The 25,138-nt window shown below is 44.2% G+C and overlaps 2 protein-coding genes across 7 annotated transcripts in view; one reads left to right on the top strand and one right to left on the bottom strand.

Annotated features, from left to right (window-relative positions):
- The first annotated feature begins 1,480 nt into the window (after window positions 1-1,480).
- On the top strand, window positions 1,481-8,443 carry LOC133417038 (N-lysine methyltransferase SMYD2-B-like). Its single transcript, XM_061704485.1, has 12 exons — window positions 1,481-1,638; window positions 2,704-2,767; window positions 3,336-3,446; window positions 3,533-3,593; window positions 4,256-4,380; window positions 4,484-4,551; window positions 5,430-5,532; window positions 5,626-5,736; window positions 6,026-6,146; window positions 6,505-6,683; window positions 8,154-8,258; window positions 8,348-8,443. The coding sequence occupies exons 1-12, from the start codon at window positions 1,481-1,483 to the stop codon at window positions 8,432-8,434; spliced, it is 1,293 nt and encodes a 430-aa protein (XP_061560469.1). The 3' UTR covers window positions 8,435-8,443.
- A 592-nt stretch (window positions 8,444-9,035) lies between these two features.
- Window positions 9,036-25,138, bottom strand: part of LOC133416750 (tyrosine-protein phosphatase non-receptor type 14-like) — a 40,067-nt gene continuing 23,964 nt past the window's right edge. For 5 of the 6 annotated variants that reach the window (XM_061703882.1, XM_061703881.1, XM_061703880.1 and 2 more), the window contains 18 exons: window positions 24,947-25,044; window positions 23,332-23,399; window positions 23,165-23,235; window positions 22,910-22,957; window positions 22,170-22,257; window positions 22,008-22,096; window positions 21,842-21,929; window positions 21,102-21,184; window positions 20,941-21,001; window positions 20,027-20,105; window positions 19,326-19,792; window positions 17,370-18,542; window positions 16,105-16,245; window positions 14,297-14,515; window positions 12,238-12,366; window positions 11,941-12,175; window positions 11,690-11,853; window positions 9,036-10,829 (listed from right to left, as the gene is read on the bottom strand). In XM_061703882.1, coding sequence (XP_061559866.1) covers window positions 10,701-10,829; window positions 11,690-11,853; window positions 11,941-12,175; window positions 12,238-12,366; window positions 14,297-14,515; window positions 16,105-16,245; window positions 17,370-18,542; window positions 19,326-19,792; window positions 20,027-20,105; window positions 20,941-21,001; window positions 21,102-21,184; window positions 21,842-21,929; window positions 22,008-22,096; window positions 22,170-22,257; window positions 22,910-22,957; window positions 23,165-23,235; window positions 23,332-23,399; window positions 24,947-25,044 — 3,430 coding nt within the window. In that variant the 3' untranslated portion in view covers window positions 9,036-10,700. The remainder of the gene's footprint in view (window positions 10,830-11,689; window positions 11,854-11,940; window positions 12,176-12,237; window positions 12,367-14,296; window positions 14,516-16,104; window positions 16,246-17,369; window positions 18,543-19,325; window positions 19,793-20,026; window positions 20,106-20,940; window positions 21,002-21,101; window positions 21,185-21,841; window positions 21,930-22,007; window positions 22,097-22,169; window positions 22,258-22,909; window positions 22,958-23,164; window positions 23,236-23,331; window positions 23,400-24,946; window positions 25,045-25,138) is intronic. The other variant, XM_061703885.1, reaches the window with a different exon arrangement.

The raw sequence follows: 25,138 nt of genomic DNA, 5'->3' as shown, positions 1-25,138 counted from the left end.
TTTTGGTCATTTGTATTTTACATTTGTTTTTCATTCAATATTTTTCCACTCTTGTTTTCTTTCTTTTTTTAGTTTGTTATTTTGTATATAACTGTATCAATGTAAAAATAAATTACATTTTCATTCATTATGTATTTTTCCAACTATTATTATCATATTTTGTAGAGTGCATGAAAACAAGTGACACACTTACACATTCCGCTGGTGCTTCGAACGGTCACGTGAACGGTGAACGATTTCTGTTTATTTTTCATTTCTTTTCTTTTTCTTTGACTTCATTCTCTGTGGTTGTTTTGCTTTTTGTCCTCGAATTCAGTGAGCTGTTGCCGTGTCCGCCGTTCTTAATCGTCGCCACCAGATGGCCTCAGTCGCCTATAAAATTATTACAATAGCAAGTCATTGCTGGATCCAATCAAATATAATAAAATATAGTCATGATGTGATAGGTATTGTTGGTTGCTGATGTTATTTCATTTATTATTTTTTTTTTTACTAATCATTACACGAATAAAACTACTCAGTTGCTCTTCTAATGTATAAGCATTGTGGTTGTGGACCTTCTCCACATTTAAAGGGCCTTACCACCACTAAAAAAAAGAACGGAAATAATATAACAATATTTATTTTACGAGTGTTATTCATTTTAATCCCTGAAGTAATTTTGCTCTATTCTTTTCATTTGAATTTTTCAATTTTATTATTTCATTGTTTTCTTTACTCATATATTTTCTACTATTTTTACTCATTTCGTAATTATTCATTTTTTAAACGTATGCTTACTTCCATTTCATTTCAGTATTTATTGTGTAATAGGTGGCTTATGATGACAAATGCAAAAATATTTCATTCAATAAAGGGAGCATTTATATTTTGTAGTAATTTGTATTTTTTAATTTTTATTTTAACTAATAGCTAATAGTTACTCTACTAATTGTACCATTTCATTCCCTAAACGAAATAATTGATATATATATATATATATATATATATATATATATATATATATATATATAGTAGTAATTTACACTGCTCACATTTATTATAATATTACAAATTTTGTTTTGGTCCGTGAAGGAAGTTTCTTTGTTCCGTTTAGCTCATCTCAATTGAATGCGGTTTAGCTTTGTATTTAATCGGGTGTATTACAGCTATTGCATGTAGTGGGCGCACTTTCGCTCATTTGCTCTAAATCGAGTCATTAAAAACACCAGGAGGGAAAAATAATAAATGTGCATTTGGAAAGTCACAATCTGTCCAAAGGTTGCTGGAAACAAACCATTTCAGCCATTTTCCCTGAAATAAAGTCATCCTTTCTAAAGAGTTCGAAAATGAGCCTGGCCCCCACCCCCAGCTCCCAATCTATTAATAGCTGTGGCAGCTCCGCCCACTTAACCGCGAAGGGGGCGGGGGCGGGGGCGGGGGCGGGGGGGGGGTCTTCTTTCCCCACCGAGGAGGAACAAGACGAAGACGTGGACTCACCATGGACGGGATCGAGAGGTTCGACAGCCGGGACAAAGGTCGCGGCCTGCGGGTGAGCAGAAGCTTCCGGGTCGGGGAGCTGCTCTTCTCCTGCCCGCCCTTCTGCCACGTGCTGTCGGCCAGCGAGAGGGGGCAACACTGCGAGTTCTGCTTCAGCAGGTACCGAGTGCCACCTGTGCCACCTGTGCCAGCCAGCTAACAGAAAACAAACAAACAATGCGATGAATGTCATTATTATTATTATTATATTTCGATCTACGAGTTATTCACACTTAATGTTATCTTGCATCGTAGCATCACTGCTAATTATTTTAAATGCTTTTGATTTTTGTATTGATTTAATATCTATTAATTCATTATTTTATTTTGTCATCTTGTTTTTAATTATTGTTATTTATATGATTTGTAGAATAACTAGTCGTCTTTTAGTTTTAGTTTTACTTTTTTTAATTCAACGTGTAAGCATGAATTGTTTTTGTATGATTTAATATCATACATTTGTCAAATTTTGAAACTTAATGTAACTGTATTTCATTTGTGTCAATGTTTGTACTTTTTTATGAATGAGTCGAACTTTAGAATTTATGTTCATTCAATGTATTTATTCACCCAACTTAATTACTACTTTACATTTGAATATACACCCCCCTGTTTGTAAACCTTTGCTAATGTTCTTTAGCTACCCACGCTAGCTTCAGTTTCTATTCGCGCGAGCCAGTTGCCGACTTCGGCTGCGCGTCCTCGACTGGTTAAGCGAGCGGCGGAGTTGTCCGAACTGTCACGACGACGTTTCGCTTTTCAGAAATGCGGCCGCGCAGAAGGTCGACGCTATTGATAGTTTTAGCCGCTATCGGTTACAACGGCGAGGCGTCGGAGGGGGGGTGGCGGGCGGCGCCTTCAAACAACTGTTACTTCTCGTCACTGAGGAATGGAGGAGGGGGACTCTTGTGTCAAATTGTCCACATTGGAGCTACTACGAGATTCAAATAGCGTCCGGAAATTAGCATATGTAGATGTCCCGGTAATTGAAAGTCTTCAAACGTCACGCGTGCAACTGGTAGCAGCACATAGCAGCACACACCGAAGGCGATCAACGCTACATTCCGACTTCGCGAGCGCAAAAAACTCATCCAGGAAAGAAATGCATAAATAAAAAATTGTCGACATGGCAGGGACGCCGGAGAAGAGATTTCATTCATTCATTCATTCTTGGGTCATTTATAGGAAGGAAAGCCTGGCAAGATGTGGCAAGTGCAAGAAAGCCTTTTACTGCGATGTCAAATGTCAGGTAGGGGCCACGACTCGTGCGCTTCATTGGACTTTTCCGATTGCAGCGGCGCCTGACGATACAAGCCAGTTTGCCGAGATTCGCGGCATCGCCGTTCACTTCAACGGCGATGCCGCGATGCTTCGAGACGTTCGGAGTAACACGCGTGCTCACCGAATCGATTCGAGTCGTATGTCGAGGCACCGCTGTATATTTAATATTTCAATGTGTTCCACTCAATGAAATGAAATTCACTCTCAAGCTTCGGTGTCGGCATACGTTTCATTTATTCTTATTGTATTTGATGTATTATACTGCACCTGCGCTTTGTTTTCAACATTATTGTTACCTTTGCACATTTTTTACGTCGTATATTTCATTTTCTATTATGATTTACATCCCTTCATCGTGCATTCTTTAAATTTGTCAGTTTATTATTTCATATTTATTTGCATTTTTCTTGTCATGCCCCGTCCCTATTTTAGTTTTTTGCATCCTTACACATACATATTGCCGTTTTTATCCCCTCGTGTCGCGCACGTTTGTGCCAGTAATTTGCCTTTTTCCAATGATGCGTGCGTGCGTGCAGAAGGACGACTGGGCGGCGCACAAGCTGGAGTGCTCGGCGATGGTTGCGTTCGGGGACAAGTGGCGCCCGTCGGAAAGCAGTCGCTTGGTGGCCCGAATCCTGGCCAAGAAGGTGACGAGGAGCTTTGGGCCGCGTTGGAAGTTTCAAGCGCCCGTTATGCGTTTTGAGCTGAAACGTTGGCGCGTGCGTCCCTGCAGAAAACGCAGAAAGAAAGATGCGCGTCCGAGAAGATCTTGCTGGTCGGAGAGATGCTGTCACGTGAGTCCAAAACCCCAAAATACCAAGTCGGCCTTCCCGAAAGCGCCATTTGAAACCCTAATCCTTGTTGGAAAGCCTAACTCTGATTTCAAACGCTCGGACTGCCTTGAAACTCGGTCAGCGCTGAGGCCGTTGCTGGTATCGAGAAGGGAAGATTTGAAACTAGAACCCTGAGCTCATTTCAAAACCTAACCTAACGCTTGTGTCAACTAGGACTTGAAACCTCCATTTGAAAAAAAACCAAAACGTTGACGCCCTAAAGTTGAAACTGCAATTTAGCTTCAAACCTTAACCTTGACTCAAAACCCTCATTTGAAACTCGAAAAGGGCCTGGAAACTCTGATTTGAAACTCCAACTTGAAACCCAAAACCTTGTGTAATCCCTGGCTTGAAACCTTTCCTTGAAGTCCGCTCGAAACCCTAACCAAAGCTTAAAAACCCAAACTCGAAACCCTAACCGTGTCTTGAAACTATAACCCTTGTTACTAGCGTAACTGGAAAGTTGAAACAATACAATTGAAACTCTAACCCAGGCTTGAAACCCTAAACCTAGTTTGACAGCTTTAAAAGCCTCATTTGAAACCCTAACGCTTGAGTGAACCCTGTCTTGAAACTTGAATTTCAAGTCCGGTCTTGAAGTCCCATCTCAAATCCTGTCGTAGACGTGGAGGAGATGGACGACGAGAAACGAGACAGGAGCCGGGCGGACGCGGCCGGACTGCATCGCTTTTACTCCAAACATTTGGACTTCCCCGACTCCAAAGAGCTGCTCTCGCTCTTCTCACAGGTCAACTCTCTTCAAAAACAAAAACACAATTTCTACGTTGACGCAGATTTTGTGCATTCATCTCCTGCCGTTTTATTTTTTTTATTTTTTTGGGTCCACACAGGTGTCCTGTAACGGCTTCAGTATCGAGGACGAGGAACTGTCCCACTTGGGCACGGCAGTCTACCCAGAGTAAGACCCGAGTTAGTCACCGCTCGAGCCGTGTCCAAGTGCTACATGCTAAGCTAACCAGCATTCAAACAAGTAGCGTTAAATCGGTCGGCCGATTTGATCTTTTGTTTGGACTTGAGAATTCCGCTCTATTATAAAGTTAATTCAATAATCAAAGACAAAGTATTGTAAAAGAGTCAAACGTTCTACCGCTAATCCATATCTTAGTTGTTAAGGGACCAAAAAAGAAGGTTGTTTTGGTTTTTTTCCCCTTCCAAATATCAGAATCGGCAAAGGAGTCAACGATATGACAAGGACGTCCCAAACTCCACCATCCGCCGGAGTTTAGCCAACACTAAACGCATACGCTTGTTTGTCGTTCGCTAGCAGGCTACGTCCTGGTTCACGGAGGGTGTCGTCAAACAACAGGAACGTACCATTTTCCTTCTGGGGTGGCGGCGGGGAGATTCAAATGACAAAAAGGGGACATGAGATTCCTGGAATAAAAGTGAAAAAACTTTGAATTCTCTCTCTTTTTGTTTTGTTTGCTAGCAGGGCACTTCCTGGTTCATGGACTGTGAACATTGGGGGAACTTTGAGAATTTGATAGCGTTACCTGATGTCCACAATGAACATTGAACATTTTGAAGTTGGAATAATTTTGGTCAAGAAATGTGCAAAGGAGAAGGAAATATGTCAAATCTATCTTGATTTGGGGATTTTAGTGTGCAAATTTGGGAATTTCACAAAGGCGATCGCTCGTCGCGTAGATGTCCGAAATGAGCTGAAGAATGTGAAGTTGGAATGCTTTGAATTGGTGGAGAAATGTGGGAGGAGTTAAAGAGGGAACGCTTCAATACAACGAGAAAAAAAGTCCAATTTTTGTACGCCTTGTGCAGCGTGGCGCTGATCAACCACAGCTGCGTTCCCAACGTGATCGTGACGTTCAACGGTACGCGCGCCGACGTGCGAGCGGTCGACCACGTCAAGACCGGAGATGAAGTGAGACGCGCGCGCACACACACACACACTTTACAGCAACTTCACTTCCTGAGGAGAACCTTGTACGAATGAGTTTGCGTTTTCCACACGCAGGTGTTGATCAGTTACATCGACCCGCTCTACCCGACAGACGACCGCAACGCCAGGCTCAGAGAGGCGTACTACTTCGCCTGCCGCTGCCAAGAGTGTCGCACGAGGTCCAACGTGAGAACGCGCACGCTCACACGCAGACACACAAAAATCAAAATACACTCAAATATGACTTTTCAGGTATTTATTAAATACCGGGAAAACACGCGAACACATTCAGAGCACACTCGCACAGGACCTGCTGTCGGCCACAGCTCACGCCCAAACACGCGCGCATTACACGGCCTCTTAAAGGCACATCCATATACACGGCGGGCACTACAAAAGATAGTCTTCTCTCATCTAAAGCTTGTACGCTTGTAATTGGTTGTTGTGTTGTGTTCCAATGTGCGTGCGTGCGCAGGACGCGCTGAAGCTGAAAGTGCGCAAGCGACGCGAGCCAGTGGCGGCGGAAGCGGTGAGCGCCATGTTGCGCTACGCCCGCAAAACCATCAGCGACTTCAGAGGCCTCAAAGCCGTCAAAAATATCCTTTTCCCTACCCGGAGTGCATTGCAGCCCCGCATGAGCTTTATTAAGAAAGGGGGGGGGGGGAATGAACAATTTTAAAAATATAAATACAATGAAATTCAAATAAAAAATTATAAAATTCTATGTTTTGATATTAACAAGCAGGTCATTTTAAAATGTGTGTGTGTGTGTGTTTTTTTTTAAGGAGTTCGATATTTAATATTTTAATACATTAAAAGTTAAAAATACAAATTAAAAAATGTACATTTTTAACATTGAAATAACAATACAAATGAAACCCTTGTGATTTAGGTCTTAATACGAATGTCTTGCCCTTGAACGTCTTCGCCATTGCCTCCTTGACTCGACAGCACCCCCTGGCGAGCTCTTGGAGATGTGCGAGAAGAGCCTGGAGGAGATGGGCGGCGTGCTGGACGACGCCAACGTCTTCATGCTGCACATGAGCTACCAGGCCATGGGCGTGTGCGCCTACCGGGGCGACCTCCGCGCCGCCGTGCGCTACGGAGAGAAGCTACTCAAACCCTTCACGTGCGTACGATCATCATCATCATCATCATTTCGTCTTCTTCTTATTGTTGTTGTTTGTCATGTGAGAGGTGTAATAGTTTGATTATGACCTTAGTCAAACAGCATTAATAATAATAATAATAAATAATTGATCATGATCATTTCTAATAAAAATGGTTTGCTATTTTTTTCTTCAGAAATGAAAAGAAACAAATACATAATAATAATAATAAAATAACAAAAATGAAAGTGTAAGAACAGCAGTGCCATTCGTGCAAAACTAAAACTATTTGAGTGCAACTCAAATATTTAAAAACAAAACAAAACTACTGTAGCATTCCTGCAGTTGTGTTAAGCAAATCGGTTACGAGCTCTGTAATTTCCAATTTTCCGGGAGGCTGTGAAGGTAACGTGGTGTGATTTCTCATTTGTGATTGGATGAGGGCGTTAGTGGGCGGGACAGAGGAGGGGGAAGGCGATTTTATTTACGTGGGGAACAAGTTGACGGAGTCGTTTGCGGGAAACATTCGCAGTTGAATGTTGTTTTGGCCTGATTACAGCCGACAGAAATCAGAAATGTTTGGAAATAAAGACTTTGTTGTTAGCTCGCTGCTCGTCCTGGTTCTTCCGTGCAGCTAAGGCAACGCTAGCCTACAATATGATATCATGGAAGCTCTCCCGCGCCCGTGAAAGGTCATCAAACACGCGCATCCTAACCACCGAGCCCTCGTTGAAAACAAACCCAAACAGCAGGAAAAAGCAGCAGGAAAGTAATGTAAGCAGGAAAGTCACCGGAATAAGCAGATGTATGTAGCCCAAATAGTGACCGATAAAAGTCGCATTTGAATGACTTGAAATCCTCACCTGTGCTGTAAATGTCTCTTCACAATGGTCGCGTTTCTGACCAAAACAATGTTCAACAATTACTCGAGTTCATCCAGACAGAAGCGCTGCACGTTCCCGGGCGCAAACTCAAACCGGCACGTCACTTCCGCACCACGTCGTTCTGACTGGTTAGCTTGTCCATTCCTCCCGCCTCTTCAAACAAAACTATCTCTGATTGGCTCTCGTCTTTGGCAGACGTTTCCGTCTCGTTTTTTAAGTTGTATTTTTTTTTTTTTTTTTTTTTTTTAATGTAATAACTCAACTTTATTCATACCTTATTCAACCTTTCATCAACGTAACTCTTCCCAAAAATGCAAAGGTTGCCCCAAAAGGTCTTTCCAAAAGGGCAGCGCCCAAATAGATGACTCACACTTTCAGGAGAATCAGAACACAAACCGCAACTCGCATCAGTGTCTTCGGCTCCTTTTTATTCGTTGATATCAATACACGGCTTTGTCCCCGCAAATGGATTTTTATGAAGTCATCCAAGAAAATAATTATGAAGGCATCGTCTCATTTTAGTCAGAGGAAAAAGGTTGTCGACTATGACAAAAACAAACCCCCCAAAACATTTCTGTCGAGCAAATGAAGAGTGGTGCTTTGCAGCCAGCTGTATCCCGCCTACTCCCTGAACGTGGCGTCTTTGTACCTGAAGCTGGGCCGACTCGACTTGGCCTTGGACAGACGCGCCGAGGGCGTGAGCGCGCTCAACAAGGTACAGTCGCACTTTTACGCCTTCATGTCCGAGCAATGTCCATTCTGAAAAGCACACGTGTTCAAACTGTGGAACGTGTGCGTTGCCAGGCGTTGAGCATCATGGAAGTGGCCCACGGCAACGAGCATCCCTACGTCCGAGAGCTGCGCAAACACATCAAACAGACTTCAATGTAACCTGTTTTATTTTATCAGTCACTAAAATAAATGTTACAATGTAAATAAAAAATACTGAATACTTTACGAAATAAAAGGTTTCTTTAAATTCATAGGTATATCGAAACTTAATTTCTTGCAGTAAAAATATATTTTTTAAAATAGTAAGATCAAACAGTCTCAATTCAATTTAATAATGTATCTAAAGTTCTGGGGCTTGTTTGTTATTAAAAATCTAAATATTTTATGAATCGCTACTAAAATGATTTTGTAAAAATGATGCTACACCAACTTGTAGGGAAAAAATATATTTTCAACTTTAAAAAACATTGAACCTATATATATTTAGAATATTATTATTATTAATAATCATAAAATAATTATTTTTTGAAATACAATTGTATTGTCTTTAAAATATAATAAATGTATACATTATTTTTAGAAAAAACATGTTTTAATACATTTGAAGTAAAATTCCAAAAAAGAAAAATGGTAATCCCCCATTTCATTCTCATGCACAAACACGTTTGTTGTTGTTGCAGAAATGACACATTGGGACCTTCCCATCATTGTTCTCCAAGTGAACCCCTTCTGCTGATAAAGAGCTGCATTAACACCCACGTAGAGAAAATAAGGCTTTATTGCATTACAAGCAAGTACAAGGAGGAGGAGAATGCAGTGAAAACATATACAAATATGTACACACACACACACACGAAGAAGAAAAAGAAAGGGGGATTAAATATGAACAAACAGTGCAATGCCACGTGACAAACGAGTGCAATAAAACACTCGCGAGAGCCGGAAGCTTATACACACCAGAATATATATATTTATATGCTTATATATACATTCAAATATAGATTTGTTTTAAAAATGCATGCGTAGTTGAACAGGTTGCGGTATTTTTTAGTACCAAGTCATGAAAGTATAACAAGTATTTTCACACAATACACGTGTCTGTACATAAACAAACAAACAAACAAACAAAAGTTATTTTCTGAACATGTTGCAGGATAAATAGTGACTCAAAAAGATTTCAGCTCGGAGATGCGTGGAGAGCTCCTTGAAGGCACAACTGAACGCTATTTACAGTTTGTCCAACGAGTCTTTCAATGCACTCTTTGTACTCTTTTTCGAGGTTTCATCTTGATCGTTCAAATGTACTCACCTACGGCCCACCCAAAAACCAATGAAACCTTACAGGAAGTGTTAAGAGAGCGACAAAAAATCCAACGTTATGACATGATGATACATAATAATAAACATCATATGAAAAGTATTCAAAATGTTTCACCTTTTCACCTTCCATGTTTTGTTATGCAACAGCCCTTTTCCACATTGAACTCATTTCCCCCTCTAAATTCCACACACGACATCCCATAATGACAACCTGTTTAGTAAAGTACTTCCCCCCCCATTCTGGAATGAGGTCTCGCCGTGACAAAATGTGCCAAAAGTGAAGCGCTGTGACTACTTGCATTTGTTCGGAAATCTTGTACAGCCCACCCGTGATTTTCATGATGGACATTTTGAAATGTAATGCTGGGCAGCTCAATGTTGAGATGGATAAATAAATATACAAGAAAAGGGGGGGAAAAAAAAGCATTCGTTACAAAATCAAAGTAAATATTTGCTGTTTTTTTTTTTGTTTGATTGTTTTTGTTTTGTTTTGTTTTTTAAATCCAAGCACTATTGTGCCACTTTTAAAATGCATTTCTTCATCTAGCGGCCTGGGGCGTTTCGTTTTCTCAACGGCAGACGGCGGAGGAACTTCTGGCGCATTTTTGGAGTAACATGTTTATGTTTAAAATGATTGCATCATTTTAACTTTGCACTTGCCACGGTAAGTACTGCTGTTTTGCTTAGCAGCAGCGTTCAAATGCACCAGCTGTGTGAACCATTGACACTCTCCTCCCAAAAAGGGTTACAATTACCTATAGATGCCACAAGATGGCAGCAAAGCACTACTTTTCTACGAGAAGGGGCTTTGGCGTGTTTAACAAAAGTTCCTCGCCACACTTCAAAATGGTTACTTGGCACCAAGATGGCGTCAAAGCAATAGTTTTATATTAGACAGGGCTTTGGTGCCATCTTGTGGCAACTTGGTGCTGAATAAATACGTTAGGCAGTGTCCATTTGAAGGTGGCGTTTGCCTTTTTTTAACTGGCCGCTATTTGAGGAAATGTACAGAACGTATTAGCAGTTGAAAACTGAAGAAGAAGAAGGGAAAAAAAAAACGGAACAAAATCAAAACGCGGGTGAGGGCTTGTCGTCCGCAGACACTTCAGATGAGGCGAGAGTTCTTGAGGAACTGGATGAGGACCTGGTAGACGAACTTGTACTGCGAGATGGTCTGGACCATCAGCATCCGCTGCTGCCGCAAGCCCGACAGCATGGTGGGGATCTCCACGGGCTAAACGGGACCACAACAACAACAAACCGTTTCAACGCAACTCGATTTCTACAGCACTTGAACCACAACCGCAGCTGCTGTACACAAAACGGAAAAGACACGAATGAATCGTTAATCCCTATTTAGTCCTCTCTCGCTTCACTTAGCCTCATTTTAGCGCCGGCTCTCGGCCATCTGCATATGCCAAATGTAAACGCACTCACGGCCGACAACGAGGCGCTCTAACGCAGCCACGGCAGCGGAACTCTCTGAAAACAACTTTTGGATCGTCGATTAATCATTTACGGACCTTATCTTTGTGTTGAATCAAAATAAGGTATTAGCAAACATTTGCTTTTACTTTGGAAAACAATGATTCACATTGTTACCGACCAAACCAGTAACTGAATAAAAATTCAAAAATCCCCAAATCATGCATTTTTTAAAAAACATTTTAAATAAATGCATGATTTTTTTTATGTCCAATTCATCATTAAATAAAAAAATAATTCATTATTAATAAAAGATAAATTGATGATTAAAATATTTGTTCATTGCTGTCCGACTAATTCATCGTTAGATGGCGACAGCAAACCTCACGCTTTCTGTTTTTTTTTGGTGTGTATTTTGTCAAATGTCTTTTTTAAAATCATGGGCCCTAAGCCGTTGCGTGTTGAGATGAATACGACGACAATGTTTATTGAACAATATGTGACAAAAGAGGGGAGTTTGCAGGGTCTTTTTTTGTTTGTTTTTTTAAGAAAACCCAAAAACATGCGAGGGCACGAACGATTAACTGCGATAAAGCGGGGGCACGCTGTATTCCTTTTCGCACTATCGTGGTAACCCTGATGATATCTATTTTTTTCCAAGGCGCCAACCTCATTGTGCTCCAGGCAGCTGATCATCAACTCTGTGAGGATGACCACGCCGGTGCGGCCCACCCCTGCGCTGCAGTGCACCACCACGGGGGGGTTAAGGCTCTTGGAGGTGTCCAGCATGGAGTTGGTGTGCCTCCTCACTGACTGGATCTCCTCCAGGTAGGCTGAGGAGACAGAAGAAAGACATAACATTTTTTTTTTTTTTAAAACACACACGAGGCCAGGACGACAAAACGGAGGCGGTCACCCACAGAGGAAGCCCTGGACATATTCGGGGCAGCCCTGCTCGGGCCAGTCGGTGTACTGCAGGTGCCACACGGTCCTCTCCTGGCCCGACAGCAGGTGTTTGACCTTCAGGCCCGTCGTGGCGTAGCAGCCCGAGTCGGTGCGGAACTTGGTGGTCACCTTGAACTTGCCGTGCGTGGCCGAGTTGTGCTTGGAGCCCAGCTTGGGCCAGTAGCGGTGACTCTTGGGCCGCCCGCCCTCCTGGAAAGGCGCGCAAAGGCGCGGTCAGAAACCAACGGACGCCCGGACGCTCGCGTACGTACCTCTTCGGCCGTAACCATGGCGATGACATTGACGCCCTGCTCCCACACCATCTGCCAGAAATCGCCGCAGGTGTTGGCCAGCGGGCCCTGGGTGCCGATGTAGTGCCACTCCTCCCCTCGGATGGTCACCTGCCCACAAGATGAAATACGTCAAGAAATAGAACGCAATTGGTGCCACTCATTTCCTGTCTTTTTGGCCAAGCCTTCTCGAGAATGTGTTTCTCGTGATAGACATGCCTCCCAAGATTCAGGTCGGCACGTGAAACTGGCTTTGGGGGCAGAATTTTCCAAGATGAAAAGAAAAGGCCCGAAATGACAGCTCCACAGCCAAATGGATGACTTCCAGTGCATTTTCCGGCTTGCGTTCTTGAGGCTTTTTTGCAGGTCTACTCGTGATACTCGAGTCTACCAAATTTCATGTCGCCAAGTTAAACTGGCTTCAGGGGCTGAATTTTGAGCGACAGCCAAATGGCTTCCTGTGCATTTTCAGCCATTGGTTCTTGAGGCTTAGCTTGGTTAGCTTTCCTCCGACGAGGAATTTTGGACGCCAATACGGCCACTTCATATCAAGATGACTGACTTCCTGTTTGTTTTCGAGCACGGGTTCTGATACTTTTGTCGCGTGTCTACTCATGACACACGTCTGTCTACCAAACTTCGTGCTGCTAAGCTGAACAAAAATCGAAACTTTTGTTTTGATCCCATTTTGCATGAGCTGAACTCAAAAGATCTTGGACTTTTTCCGCGTACACAAAAATGTCTAATCACAGACCTGTCGGAACGGGTGTTAGTGAGCGCCTCTCCTTTGCCGATATAATCCATGCACCTGACCGGCGCGGCATGTCAAGTTGCTGACAAGCAGACCACCGATTGCCTCACACAGGCGCTCGCCAACACGAAATAGGCTTTTTGCGCACGGAGAAAAAGTCTTGGATCTCGGATTTCGGCACCCGGAAAAGCAACGTGTGACTGTAAACATTATTTCGACAAATAGTAAAAGGCTTTTTGTTCTTCTGTGCCGTTTGCCGGCAACGACATTGTAAGCGGGTTAGACGAGGCCGTGACGGGCGGCGATCATGCCGAACGCAAACGCGCGCCACAACAGAGGTGGGCGGGGCTATTTAGCGGCTCAGCTAGACTTAAGAGGGTTTTAGTACTTGTGAGCGCATTCCTGGTGAATTCCTGCGAGCGCTTTTGAACTCAAAAGGGCCGCCGCCTTTCATCCGGTCTTTCCTCAAAGGCCACCGCAAGGCAGAGAAACACGAGCGTGTCGTTAAGCCTTCGCCCTTCATGTCTGCCGTGTGATGTGGTCGTCGTCGTTTGAGACCCTATCGGTGACGAATGAAGAGCTACATCAAGAGACTCGGGGCTTCATTGAAGATGTTTTTAGAAGAGCAACACGAACTACTCGCTATCGAAGCTTTTCCACTAGCAGGCGCTATTTGCGCACCGCGAAAAACAATATGGCCTGGCACAAAATATCGAAAAGGTCTATCGAAAATAGCACGCTATTAGATTGTAGTTTATAAACATACAGTCATTTCAAAGAGAATATAAAGACATTCAACCGTTTTTGCTTTAATTCAATAGACATTTTTTTGCCAAGATACAATTTTGGTTTATTCTTTATTTTCATGTTTTATCATACCTTAAGAAAACAAATCAAATCTGTTTTCCAAAAAATGTTCTTAAAAAGGACGTACTTTTTAGCACAACAAATAAAACGCAAGCAGTAAGTTTCAGTCGAAGAGGTCGAGGTTTATTTTCATTGATTTAAAAGGCAAAAGGGTCTTATGAAAATGGATAAATAATAAATAAATAAAACGTTCTATTTAAAAAAAAAACTAAAAAGGTTTTTCTAAGATGAAGGTCAAGAATGATTTGTATTTTGTATATATATATATATATATATATATATATATATATAAACCGACATTATAATAAACCACATCTTTTAAATGTCCTGCAGAATTCGGAGCAAAGTATCAACGAAGAGCCGCATCTCGACACTCGCGTTTCCATGTTGGAACGGTGCGCGCATCGGAAGGCTCACGCCCACCTTGATGTGGGTGGCGTTGATGTAGCCGGTGTTGTTCTCCTTGTTGGGCACCAGCTCCACCCGGTTCTCCTCGTACGGGACCACGTCACGGAAGCGGTTGCGCTCCGCGTTCTCGGGGAGCGCGGCCGTGGTGAGGGCGCCGTCCGCCCTCTTTTTGGGCACCTGCTCGTACTCGGTGAAGACGCGCTCCTCCTCCAGCTTCAGCTCCAACATCTTACACTGACGGCACAAGAGAAGATCGATCAATAACATGAGCGGCGAACGGCCACTTACGGGGGGGATACATTCCGCCGCGCTACAGAGAGACCATATTCCAAAACTTTTATACTTCGGGTCTTTGGAAACCCGAATGATGAATTCGGCTCACCGCAGTGCACAAACGGGGGTACTCGGGACTTGTTGTTCCTCTTTTTGTTCTGCCACTGTCCATCGTCACCGAGGCCGGGTCACATTCTCCACGTACCGGCCGACCCCGGAGGGGATCGAGCGCCGGCGTGCCACGCGTGCCACGGCCCACTTGGGGCTCGTCCTCGTTAGCTTAGCAACAGTGCGGACAAAGGCCTCCTCTCAATGGCCAACACATAGACCCCGTCCGAGTGAAGCGTGCAGTCCGTGCAGTACTTTTTTTGTATGTCAAAAATGAAGACATGTTGACTTCAATTAACAGTACATTTAGATTAGATATAATATACAGTATTTACATTGCAGTGTTACATTTACCACACAACTATAGCAGTTAAATACAAATGAGAAAATAAGCGCTGTAGTCAGTTTTCTGTTAAATGTCATTACGTATGTTATTATTATAAATGTTACTAACCTGAAGTTTTGATTTGAAATTTAAGAATGATTCAAATGATTATATTTTTATATCCTTATTTTTTATTTTTGAATACCATTTTGTAAAAAAAAAAGACATTTTTTTTTAATTGGATTTTTTACATTTTAGAACCGAGGGCAAAATGACAATGGAGTGACTTCATGTTATTTTAGACAATCGTTTTTAATCATTGATATATTTTTTGACGCACAAATATATTTTGGATTTAATTTTGACTCAGCTTTTCCCTGTCTAGGGTCGCCGCAATAAGTCACTCGTATGATTTTAAATGACTATATATCGTTATAATTTTTATATTATATTAATTTCTAATTGTAATATTAATTTTGTAATTTTAATTTTTTAATTTTAAAATTAAGTTTTATATTATATTAATTAATTAATTAATCATATTAATTTGTATATTTTTAAGATGAAAATCCCGTGTTTTAGAGCCTCATTTTTATTCATTCTTTAAATGTCATTTTAAAAATGAAAACAAAATGAAAAGAAATGAATTACTGTCATTTAAGTTTGAAGATTTTAGTTATTTAATTTTAAAAAATGAAAAAATACAAATAAAATGAAGTTACTTATTTTCGGTCCTCATTGATAAAGTCTTTATTTTTCTTGTGATCCATGTTGGGGAATGGGGACTTGATATAGTTTGCATTTGAAAAAAAACTCAACCTAAACCAAAACACAATTGAGTTGAGTTGAGAAACATTAAGCTATCTTTTCCAGCTTTCGCTCCACCCAAATGACACCAACCAGCATCAAGATGAGGCACAGCTGCACAATTGAGTCAATACAAGAGTGGTATCACACAAATCTGCTTTATGGAAATACTACTGAAGCTCATTTTTGATGGACACCGTGGGAATAAAATGTTAATATGTTCATTATTGTGGTTGAGCCTACAATTCCGTTCAGCCACAATAAAAGCAGGAAAGTCTGAAAATGACGCAATGAACTCAGACGGTCTCACCCGCTCGTCAGGGGCAGCCTTGGCGCCGTCCTCCGCCGGACACTCGGGGACGGGCACGCGGGCCACGTAGAGGCCGTTGAGGGCGGCCATCATCAGCGGCCTCTTCATGGAGTCCACGGACATCTTCTGTCTCTCCAACGTCTTCAGGAGAGACGAGAAGCCCGCCGTCATGCTCACGGGTACGGGAAACATGCATGTGCGCGCGTGACTCTGCTTTACTTCCTTCCTACGATGTCGTCTCTGCCCCACGTTACCCGGTCCCTCCTTCTGTCTTTGAAACAGGATTACCTTTCCTAATCTCCGGCGCTATTAAACCCCGCAGGAGGGCTCCAGCCTGCCCTTCTCTCGAATTTGGAACAGCCGAACAACAAGCGTCCGGGGTGATCTGCGGCTTTGCGTTTGCCTTTTACTCGGGTGGCGCCGTGTCCAGATTGACGGGACCTCAATCTGAATAAGGACAGACAACCCCCGCCCCCAAGCGTAATCTGCGGATTCCGGGGAGGTTTTAGCGGGCCCGCCCGGCGGGACTCGGAGTCGAGCGCTTCCCTCTCAGGTGCTGCTGAACGGCGGATTACTGCTAATCAGGCGCTGGCGTAGCCTACTAGCTAATAAATAACATTTTGGGACAGAGGGGGAAGTGAACCGACGCTAGTTTGGAAAAACGTGCGATGCTTTGCTGTATATAATTGGTATAGAGAGAAAATCTGCAAATAATTGACGCTCCCTTATACAGTAGACCCACGCAGATTCAGATTTAGTCACAGATTTATTTTCTCCCATTTTTCTTCTTTTCGTTTCGTTTCTTCTTTGTTTGGGAGGAACCAACCTGGTAAACGCTTATTGGCAATTTATGAATAAGCGCTTATTCAAGAATCTGGGGTGTTTCAAATCGTATTTTTATTTTGTTTTGTTTTTTTGCGATTATAACGGGCGTCAATCTTCTGCTATTTAGGTCCACTGTAATTGTAAAAGAGATTTTGAAAAATATGAAAAAGCAGGAATTTCCACGACAAACAGGGAATAGGTTCCAAAAGATGGGGACCTGTTAAGTTTAGTGTTATAATTTCTCAGAAATAGACAACTGTGTTCTGGTAAGATGACGACTTTTCATCCTGACGAGACTTTTTTCCTTGAAAAATAATACTTGATTCTCTTTTCATTTTTTTTCTCAAAATTAGGCAACTTGAACGGGTAGTTACAGTAAGTAGTTACAGTAAGTTGAATAACTGTTCTCGGAGTCGCAATTTGTCGTGCCGTCGTCTTACCCTCTGCGCGATCTCCCTCTCCACGATGCTGTCCTCCAAGGAGAACATCTCCGACACGGGCCGCTCCTTCACCGGCTCCTTCCTCATTCTCTCCTTGACGCTGGTCAGGTCCGGTTCCGAGAAGGACGGACCCAAAACGTTGCCGTTGACGCCGCCCTGGTCCCCTCGCGTCAGAGTCCCGCTACCCCCGCTGCCGGGCTCGCCGTCCTCGAGATTCGCCCGGCCGCCGTGCGGTGCCGGATCGCGGTCGCGGTGTCGCGTGTGGTTGTGAAGGGAAACGTTGCCGGGAGGCCTGGGGGGGCCCGGGTACTCCGGAGGGGGCTTGTTGGGCAGTTTGGCCAGGGCGGCCTGCAACTGGGCGCTGATGCTGACGTCCTCGTTGAGGCCCGGGATTTGGACATCCAGCTCCGGCCTCTCCTCCTCCTCTTCCTCCTCCTCCTCCTCTTCCTCCTCGCTCTCGCTGCTGTGGATGAGCATGGTGGCGTTGGAGAGAGTCTTTTGATGCTGGTAGGCCACGGCGGGCGCCGCCGCCGGTTCCTTCTGGGGGGGCGTCGGGACGGGCGAGTCTTTGGATTGCGGCGGATGAGGCTGAGGCGCTTGCGACACGTGCTCCCGGAGAGTATTCCTTCGATGAAGAGGAGCGTTGATGCCCTTCATCACCGTGCCCTCCATGCCACCGCCTCTCATGCTGCTGATCACCTCCATGCTGTGCCTCTTGCCCAGGGCGGAGCGGCGCTTGACCACGTTGGCGGTGAGCGGCTCGCTGACCTCCTGCAGGGACTGGTGCACCACCGCCGAGCTGTCCGGCTGGAAGGTCTTGACGGACAGCTGCACCATGCGGGTGACCAGCTCCGGGCTGCTGCCGCCGATGCAGCGCAGGCGGTGGCTCGCCAGGTCCGGCGTGCTGGTGGCGGGCCGGAAGGGCGTGGAGGGGTACGGCGGGGGCGGTCGCGCTACGTGGTTCCTCACGACCTGAGCGGTGGCGGCGTAGCTGCCGGCGGCGCTCCCTTGTTGTTTGGTGTTGGCCAGCTCGGGTGTGCTGACCGTGTGAGAGATCGAGCTTCCCACGCCGCCGCCGCCGCCGCCGTTGACGCAAGGCGAATGACAAGGACCCTGACTGCTGGCCGGTCCTCCCTGATGGGGGCCGTGAGACACTGGCTTACTGTAACTGATCTACAAAGCAGAACTGGTGTTAGAAATGCAAGAAAATAAAGGAACTCTGAGGCCATACACAACGCAGTTGCACTTTGTGCAGGGGCCAAGCAGTGATGCACCAACGCCCCCTACAAGATGGCAGTGAGCATTCTTACTTAAGTCACTTCAACATACTACTACCTTGACATCAAACAACCAAATAATCACAAGGATTTTCATGTTTTGGAGTGTTGCCCTCCCCGCACACACTTACAAACATGATCCTGAAAACGGAGACATGATAATCGTGCTACCGTCTGCCAGACAGCGCAGTGGTATTTCTCCTTCTGTTGCTGACGTTGCACACGGATTTCTGATTTGACATTTACACAGAACTACTCATTTCTCGTAAACGTTAGAGTGCGCAACACAATATATACAAAGCTCCTCCAGATCCCCAAGTATCTACAATATTATTTGGGGCAAAATTACTTACCTTTGAATTTTAAATGATACTTGAGAAGTGGAAGAACTTTTGTAGGACAACAAAATAGCTTCGAAGTGATACCAAAATCAGGTTCCTAAGGGATATCGTTTCAGAAATATATACTGACAATGTATAAAGTTGAGAGGTACTCTAGTTAGCTGAAAGATCGCTAACGTGTACTTCCAAACACACCTCAAAATTTGAAGAAAAAAAGAAGTAAAACCTGAGATGTGAAGGGAGAATTCTTCTAAGTCGAATCCTACCGACCGGTCGACCTGATCAGTCAAGTCTACCAATACCAGATATTGAAGATCAAATCACGGCCGTTTCCATACCTGTGCGTACGGTCCCTGGCTGGGTCCCAGGCCATGATAGGGGCCCCTCTCCCTCATTTCGGGCTGGCTATACACCAGCGCCTCAGGCTGGCGATAAGCGCAGGCGTTGCTAATGTTCAGACTGCGCAGCGACTGGCTGTGGAGGTCGTGGTGCGCGTGCAGCACCCGCCTCTTCTGCCGCATCACGGCGTCGTACTCGGGCGTGGGCCGGTAGGACGGCGCGATGATGGCGCTGTGCCGGTGGCTGGGGATGTAGTCGGGCCGCATCAGCTCGCTGCCCGGGATGCTGAGGTTGGACGACATGGGCGAGGGCGCCACGAACGTCTGCGAGCGGTTGAGGGAGCTCAGGCTGGGGCTGCTGTACACGCTTCCGTTGGGCAGCGTGCCGTTGCGGAAGGGAAAGTCCACCTGGCAGTGGTCCAGGCTGCTCTCGGACTTGTAGTAGGGGTCGTCGTGGAAGATGCTGTCTACGTGGCAGACGAGACGGGACGACGGCGTCGCACACGGGTAACTTTAATGAACAAGACTTACACGGCGGCACCTTGACTTATCCGACTCGCCCCAACTGAAGAGAATTCAAGTTACGAGCTGTTGGCATTTTTTGCTTTTGTTTTGCGAGGCAACATTTGAGTAATCGGAGAAGTCAAGAAACCACTTTAGCGAGTGGCATACTCTTTGTATCAAAACTTTGTGTGTGTTACCTTGCGAGCTTTTCGTGTCTTGGTAATGTTCTCCATACTGGGAATGCATTGTCTGGAAGTTACAGGACTGCGGCCGGGGCTGTAAGAAAAAAAAAATAAAAAATGTCACAAAATATGAAAATGTGAAGAATCTGTCGTATACTCACTTCACCAGAATATTAGGTACAGCCCAGAAGCTACATCATCATCATCATGCAGAGGACCACAGTTTATACCGTGGGTAATGTTTATGATACTCAGTATTTCATCGAAGAGAAACAAAATACCATATGTAACTTATTCACTGGCAGCTGTTTTCAAAGCGGAGTTCCCCATCTTGTCAGCCATTTTACAGCAGTTTGACTGCTCTTTCAAGACCCACTCAATATTGTTCTGTGACGATACAAGCACCAAATCTACCATAAGAATAATACAATAATCATCCTTCAAACTCAAATATAAAGGCAATAATAATGCTCTATTTTGATTACGGTCTTGCCCAATGACCAGTGTAATGAAATAAGATCAAATATATTCATATTTGCTCTCGCTATTATGATTACGCAGTTCAACACCACTACACACATATTGTTAAATAACTACCACTGGTCTATTTTTAAGACTTATTTATCCATGTTGTAATTGGATCAGAGCAACATTTGCAACATATTTGCGGCCGGCGTAGTTGTAAACAAGCAGCGCCTGCGGTTGCGCACACAGAATATTCCACTGCTGCGAGGGAGCGACCATTGTGCCGCATTTAGCTCCGCCATTGTCTGAGGCCAGCGGCAAAGTAGACGTGCAAATCACTGGCTTCATTGTCATGCCGGAAATCACACCAAGCGACAGCCAGGCAAACGCCCGGACCACGCGCTTAAAAAAAATAATAATAAAAATAAGTGTTACACTGTGGGCTTTTGATAGGCTGAGAGTACCAGAGAGAGGCGGTGCGTCCAGGTTGGCCGTCTCCTGATTGGCGCAGGGGAGTGAGTCGGCCTAGAAGACACGTGACAGTGAATTCGACGATAAGGCAGCACGTGGCTTTGCATCCGTTTTGTGCTTCTCCTGGCGGCCTTCGGACGTCCTCGAGACTCACTCTGCGCAAATCTTGTTCTGTTTGTAGAACTTGTGTCTGGCCGTGAACAGACGAGCGATGTACTTGGCCATTTCCATATCCTCCTGTGCCCAAAAAGACAAAACATTCATGCGCTATTTGACACGGAATTTTGTCCTTGTGTGCTCGCACGGGCCGTAACATCGGGTACACCGCTACACAATCTACTAAGATCCTATCGAGGAGCCGTATCAAGCAAATATGCCTTTATCAAGATAATAATGCTCCAAGACGTATTATAAAAAGCATTAACGCTTCCGGGCATGCGTTTCTCATATATTGGTTACCTTATTTTAAAATAGACTAACCTTCTATCTAAAATATCAATCAAATATCAAATCTAGCATTAAAAATAAATAAGAATAATTTAAGTTGTTATTATGGCAATTCTAACCCTAACCTGTTTTTTTTGTGTTTTTTTTAACGCTCAAATTATCTTTGTAAATATTTTTTTTTTAGAAAGAGGTATTAATTTAACAATAACACATCGCTACTGAAGATTTTTGTCTCCGAGATGTGTTTCTAATATTTTCGTTATCTTATTTAAAAAAAACCTTTTAACTAACTATTGTACTGTACATAGTATGCCTTTATTTATATAACTTAATTTGACTACAGTATTTATTCTTATTTGATTATCATTGCTATCTTCGTAAATGTGTACCTAATCAAGTGTCCCGGCTGCACGTGCGCATCCTCGCTCAGACGCGACGCGAACTCACCATGTGAAAGATGATGGTGTCGTCCCGACTGGTTATCTCCACCGTGATGGCCGACTTGTTGTGCGCTATGGTGCCGATGTCCTTCCACCTGTTGCGCAAAAACACACGTTTTCCCACACCGTCCCAACTCCATGACATCGGAACAGGTCCGGCGGTCGAGACTCGCCTGTGGAGCATGATGGACCTTCCGTTTCTGTGCTTGACGAAGACGCCGATGAAAGACATGCCGATGAAAATGTCGTTGGTGTAGTTGTCCTGCACGTAGATGGAATCTTTCAGAACAGAATGCCGTTGAAGAGCGGGAGATTTCGGGGGTCCCACTACGCACCTTAGCGGCGAAACTCTCCTGGCCGAAGCCGTCCAGTTTCTCAATCTCCTTGATGTACAACAGCTCCGCTTCGGCCGCCTGCATTCGACTGCAAACATTCACAAGACATTGAAAATCTTAAAGTGCCTCCAAAGTCAAAATAAATGTCTGGTAAATTTGACATATCACAGAGAAGTGTTGTTAACAACCCTGGCAAATTGGAATGATTAAAAAAAGGCAAGTATAAAAAAAAAAAAAAAAAAAAAAGAGGCTTTAAGGTCTTGAAAAATCAAGCCGTTCCCCCTGCTCAACGACAACGAGGCACTCTAAAGCAGCTTCGCCAGCGGACTAGCCGAAGGAAAGATGCATTTTTGGGTTGTGTGCAATGGTCGCTAGCTAACTGCATGTCACTCTAAAGCGGCCACGCCATTTATAAAACAAAAACAAAAAAATTCTGCCCTCCTCGCTCTTCGAACTCGGGGCCAACAACGAGGCGCTCTGAAGCAACCATGCCAGCGCGAAGCCCCAGTCCACTTGTTGGCTGGCAAGTCGGACTATATTTAATCCCGCCTCCACCCTCGCTCTTCTGCATGACATGCGCGCACTCACGGGCGACAACAAGGCACTCTAAAACGGCTTTGCGAGCTGACTAGCCGAAGGGAAGATGCATTTTTGGGGTGTGTGCAAAGGTAGCTAGCTAACTGCATGTCGCAATTGCGCCCGATCACCACTGATGCAAACGAAGGCGCCCGATCTCTTACGTAGTGGGGGAGGGGCGACTCAGGCGGCGCCCAAAAGAATCTGGAAAACTGAAATGGGTGAAAAACACTTGACACTATATCTCCACAATTGAGTACTACTGTACGGGTCTCAGTCTTTGCAGGTTTTCAGCAATTATCTTGAAACATTTATAATGTATTGAGAAACAAATCTCTGAATTCACTTTACAGGTTCTTTACAAAACGCAGACACACATTCTGGAATAAAAACATTCAAATGAATGAAGCTGCTCGTACCAGTGGCTCTTGTGCTCTTCGGCAACCTTCTGAGTCCACTCCTCTAGCACCTCGTCTCCATTAGGCCAGTTCTAAGCGTTTTTAGACAGTTGAAAACGATGGCGGAAAGGACACACACGAGGGCACAATCGTGTGTCTTAAAAGTGAAGCGGTTTCAGGCTACTCACCACTGGAAAGAGCACGTACTCCCTGAGGAAATCCTGAGACATGAACTGAGTGAAGTCCCCGAAGTCGGCTGGAAACACAACAGACAAGAGATGCGCTTGCCCGTGAAAGGTTTCCACAAATCAGAAACAACAGGAAAATATACAGTGCCGCACAAACACGTATTTTGTTTTCATTTTTCTTTTTTAGTTCTTGGACAATTTGGTGAACTTTTCCTACTTCACAATTAGTACAGAATATTTGTGCATGTCTATTATATATTTTTTTAAATGAATAAAATGAACATATAAAGATCAGTTCCCTGAAAACAAAATGTTGAAAAAAACATTTTGAAAAAGAGAAAAATAGCATTTGCCCAGAAATTGAGGAATAAATGGCATTTTCTAAAAGAATACATTAAAAGTATATTTTTTCCTGAATAAAGCTAATAAATTAAAAAGAAGCATTTTGTTTAAAAAAAACAACTGACTAACACACCAATACAGTGGATATGAAAAAGTCTACACACCCCTGTTCAAATGCCATGTTTTTGTGATATTAAAAAATGAGATCAAGGTAAATAATTTTACAACTTGTCAACCAATAATGTGACCTATAACAACTTTCAAATCTAAAGACACACAAATGAGCTTGCACAAGCGTGCACACCCTCTTATAAGTGGGAAGTGGCTGAGTTCAGAAATCAACCAATTGAATTCAAACGTTAAATGGGAGTCGCCCGCGACCCGAGTGAGGATAAGCGGTAAAGAAAATGGATGGAGGGATAAATGGGAGTCAGCACATACATGCCAGCATTTAAAGTGCCTCTGATGAACCCCAAATGAAGTTTGGATGTTCTAGGAGGCTTGCCTGACATTTCTTCTTTTTCTTTCGAGCAGAAGCTCGACGGTTTTGCGCTCACACTGACACCGTTTTGTGGTACCACTGACTGGTATTTGGAACGGTTCATAATTCCCTTCACCTCAACTCAGGCTCCAGTTGCAGCTGGAGAAAAACAGCCCCAAAGCACAACGCTGCCACCGCCACGCTTCACTGTTTTCTTTTGGCGATGAGCAGCGTTGTGTTTGTACCAAACATACCTTTTGGAATTAGCTCAACCTTCCTTTCATCAGACCGTAGCACATTTCCCCACATGCGTTTGGGAGATTTTATGACTTTTTTCCCCTCACTCAGTCTTGTAACTACTAGACGTGACAACACCGCGATAGTACTCCCACTTACAACCCTCCGCAACGTGCTCGTGCCTCCGACCGGGCGCTTTAAGTGCATCCTAAGTAGTGTTTGTAGTAAACGGATCCTCGCCTCCCCGTCTGATAAGCGGCCTTCCAGCTGCAGGCCGAGACGAACCTTGGAACTGCCAAACTGTGTGTTTACATTCCCCCGGAGATACCGACATCAACCAGGAGAGCGCGTATGCGTGTGTGAAGAGCGATAGCCTCGGAACTCAAGTGGACTGGGCTCTCCCAGTGGTATGTGGCCATATTAGGTAGCAAAGTCAAGATGACCTGAGAAAAAGATGCGAGGTTGCGCCCTCTTGTACTGTCTGTCTTTTCGGTGAGATTATTCGCATGAGCTGTTTGTTCTTCTGCGATTGTGTCACCCGCAGGCCGGTCTTACCTTGTACTGCTAGGCCAGCTAGTCTGATGCCCTGCTCCACCGTGCAGTGGAGACGTCCGTCCAACAGTTTCTTCTTCACCTGAAGGTAGTACTGATACCTGCAAAAGGAAACGACAAAAACAAAAACAAAAAATTGTTGTAGATGATAGACTCTCTTAGGGTTTAAGGTTACAGTGTATGTATCGTCGCTGT

This window comes from Phycodurus eques, chromosome 18, assembly GCF_024500275.1.
Source record: "Phycodurus eques isolate BA_2022a chromosome 18, UOR_Pequ_1.1, whole genome shotgun sequence".
In the NCBI taxonomy this organism is placed as follows: Eukaryota; Metazoa; Chordata; class Actinopteri; order Syngnathiformes; family Syngnathidae; genus Phycodurus; species Phycodurus eques.
The sequence above is the reverse complement of the archived record's forward strand: the minus strand, read 5'-3'. Positions and strand labels throughout refer to the sequence as shown.

Bases quoted from the DNA above. Each gene is read 5' to 3' on its own strand.
- LOC133417038 (XM_061704485.1), top strand. From the start codon at position 1,481: ATGGACGGGATCGAGAGGTTCGACAGCCGGGACAAAGGTCGCGGCCTG. The intron at 5,737-6,025 runs GTGAGAACGCGC...GTGCGTGCGCAG, and splicing joins AGTGTCGCACGAGGTCCAAC to GACGCGCTGAAGCTGAAAGT. The intron at 6,684-8,153 runs GTACGATCATCA...CTTTGCAGCCAG, and splicing joins TACTCAAACCCTTCACGTGC to CTGTATCCCGCCTACTCCCT.